The 2577-nt window shown below is 32.4% G+C and overlaps 1 protein-coding gene across 1 annotated transcript in view; it reads left to right on the forward strand.

The window, feature by feature from the left end:
* The window catches only part of LOC107300150 (phosphatidylserine synthase 2), a gene marked incomplete at its 5' end in the record, with an annotated part of 18301 nt that extends 15755 nt beyond the window's left edge, over positions 1–2546 (forward strand). Inside the window, 3 exons of the mRNA XM_015829491.1 lie at positions 647–765; positions 1237–1351; positions 2397–2546. Of these exons, the coding sequence (XP_015684977.1) occupies positions 647–765; positions 1237–1351; positions 2397–2546 (384 nt within the window). The remainder of the gene's footprint in view (positions 1–646; positions 766–1236; positions 1352–2396) is intronic.
* Positions 2547–2577: the final 31 nt, after the last annotated feature.

Here is a 2577-nt window from a genome sequence, read left to right on the forward strand (position 1 = left end):
CGGGTGCTCCTCAAAGGGAGCCCCATGTAGAGAGCATTACAGTAGTCCAGGCGGGAGGTGACGAGAGCTTGAGTGACTGTGCGCAAAGCGTCCCGGTCCAGAAATGGACGCAACTGGTAAATCAGGCGGACCTGATAAAACGCCCCCCTGGTCACGGCCGACAAATGATCTTCCAATGTCAGCCGTGGATCCAGGAGGATTATACGTATGTCTTGACAAAAAGTGTTAGGCCAACCCAAATTTCATAACTAAAAATTGAGAATATATATATATATATCTTAGCTGGTTAATATAGAAAATAAACTGACTAATGGATGGAAAACTGAAAAATGAGTAGGATGAAGTTCTTTTTATCATTTTCTGTTGAGAAGATAACATGCTAATTCTATAGATGAAATCATTTTATGGGCTAAGAAGCCGTCTGTTTTGCCAAAATATTGGTTATATATAATTGATATTTTGAAGTGCTATTTAGTATTTTATAAGGGGTCTCTCTCTCTCTCTCTCTCTCTCTCTCTCTCTCTGTGTGTGTGTGTGTGTGTGTGTGTGTGTGTAATGTATGCATAATATGTATAGAAATTGCAGCACTATTATTGCTATAGTCACAGATTTTGATGGATCATTAAATTATTATTATTATTTGTAGTGGATTATGGATGTAATCTTATGCAATGGACTTGGCATTTACTGCGGAATGAAGACTTTGGGGTGGCTTTCTTTGAAAACATATAAATGGCAAGGACTTTGGAATATTCCCACATATAAGTATGTTCAGTTATAAAATTTTATTTCTAAGGCAGAAAAATGCAAATATTATAACTTTTATCAGTTTTTATGCTAATGAATCCTAAATTGCTTAATTTGAAGTCAGGTACCCAGTTTATTTGGATACAGATAGGTTTTAATCTAGGATAAATTAATAATTATAACAACTTCATAAATACTATGAAATGAAATAAATAAATAGGCTAATTATGGATTATTACCATCTATACAAATGTCTTTTGTGATAGAAATTTGAACATAGTTGTGTAAAGTATTGTTTTATTTCTTAAATTACAAAAATACTTCTGTATACTCCCAAATCTTTTTTGTTTTTTTATATTTTAGTTTCTGTATTACTTCTGGGTTGTTATTTATGCTATTTTAACATTTTCAGTGTTTTTGTTCATCACACTTTATTTAATAGAAAGTTTTTAAAAAATTAACATGAGATATTTTTAATTTCCCTTCCAGAGGTAAAATGAAGAGAATTGCCTTTCAATTCACACCATACAGTTGGGTTAAATTTGAGTGGAAGCCAGCATCCAGCCTTCGCAGATGGCTAGCAGTGTGTGGCATTATTTTTATTGTAAGGATAATTTCTTTCTATGAACTAATATAAGTATTTCAAACAGTTTTTATTTTCAAAATACTATAAACAGATTTTTTGCTTTTTCCCACAGACTCCCTAAGTTTGACATAATAAAAATACAATTTATCTTGCAGAATTCCTGCTTTCATGCTAAGAGCGAAGTAAAGAAAAGGAAGGAAGAGGTCGTGATAGTCCCATTTAATTTAGAAGACTCTATAAATACTAAACGACATATAAATTGTATAGGCTAAGGGATGAGTGTTCACATGCAAGAAACACATTTTATTTCAATATTTATTATACTGTAAGAAAATGATTCCCTGATAATACAGACCACAGGAGGTAGAAACCCTCTCCATCAAAAGCAGTTCGTTCACATGTGCACATAATTGGTAGATAGGAAAACTGGTAGGGAAGAAAAGGTAATTCTGACTCTGTAGTTAGAGACAAGACTGTGCTTGGTATTCTCTGTTTAATCAAATGCAAAATCAAATGTTAAAAAAATGTAAAGAACATTTTTCTGCATTTGTCAAAATTAGTCTTCTTGAATGATGATCTGATTTTATTGCTTGAATACATTTGTTTTAAAGTTTGATCTTTTGAATCTCTATAAAGGAAGTGACTCTTAAAATAGTATGATTAGCAGGTTAGAGTCACTGTGAGGTATTGAGTTTGTAACTTTGTATTGAATAATTATGTTTATTCTAACAATTCACTTCCATAATTTTGAATATAGAACATCAGTAATTGCTGCATGGACAACCACATTCTCATTTGGACATTGTAGTACCTGGTCATTTTATCAAATTTCCATTCTATAATAGATAAGAATAGGGAAACAGCAGCATCCAAGAAATAGGGGATAATGACTAAAAATACAATTTCTTTAAATTGTTTTATGGAAACACTACTTTGTTAACTTTGATAGTATTTCTTTGGCAAGACATTCCATGCATTCAAATTTATACACTTTGAAGAATTGTGACATATTTTAGGTTTGAATAAGAGGAAATCTCCTAAGTGATTGAATGGTATGTGTCAGTTTTTATTGGCAGAGTTGAACACATTTTACTTGAAATTTGTCCTGTGGATGCCTCCAGAACACTACTTGGTCCTGCTGCGACTTGTCTTTTATGTGAATGTGGGAGGAGTAGCTATGAGAGAGATCTATGATTTCATGGACGATCCGTAAGTTATTTTTCTTATTTAAACTCAGTTGCTTT

This window comes from Protobothrops mucrosquamatus, unplaced genomic scaffold, assembly GCF_001527695.2.
Source record: "Protobothrops mucrosquamatus isolate PMUCROS unplaced genomic scaffold, P.Mucros_1.0 scaffold6260, whole genome shotgun sequence".
Lineage (NCBI taxonomy): Eukaryota > Metazoa > Chordata > Lepidosauria > Squamata > Viperidae > Protobothrops > Protobothrops mucrosquamatus.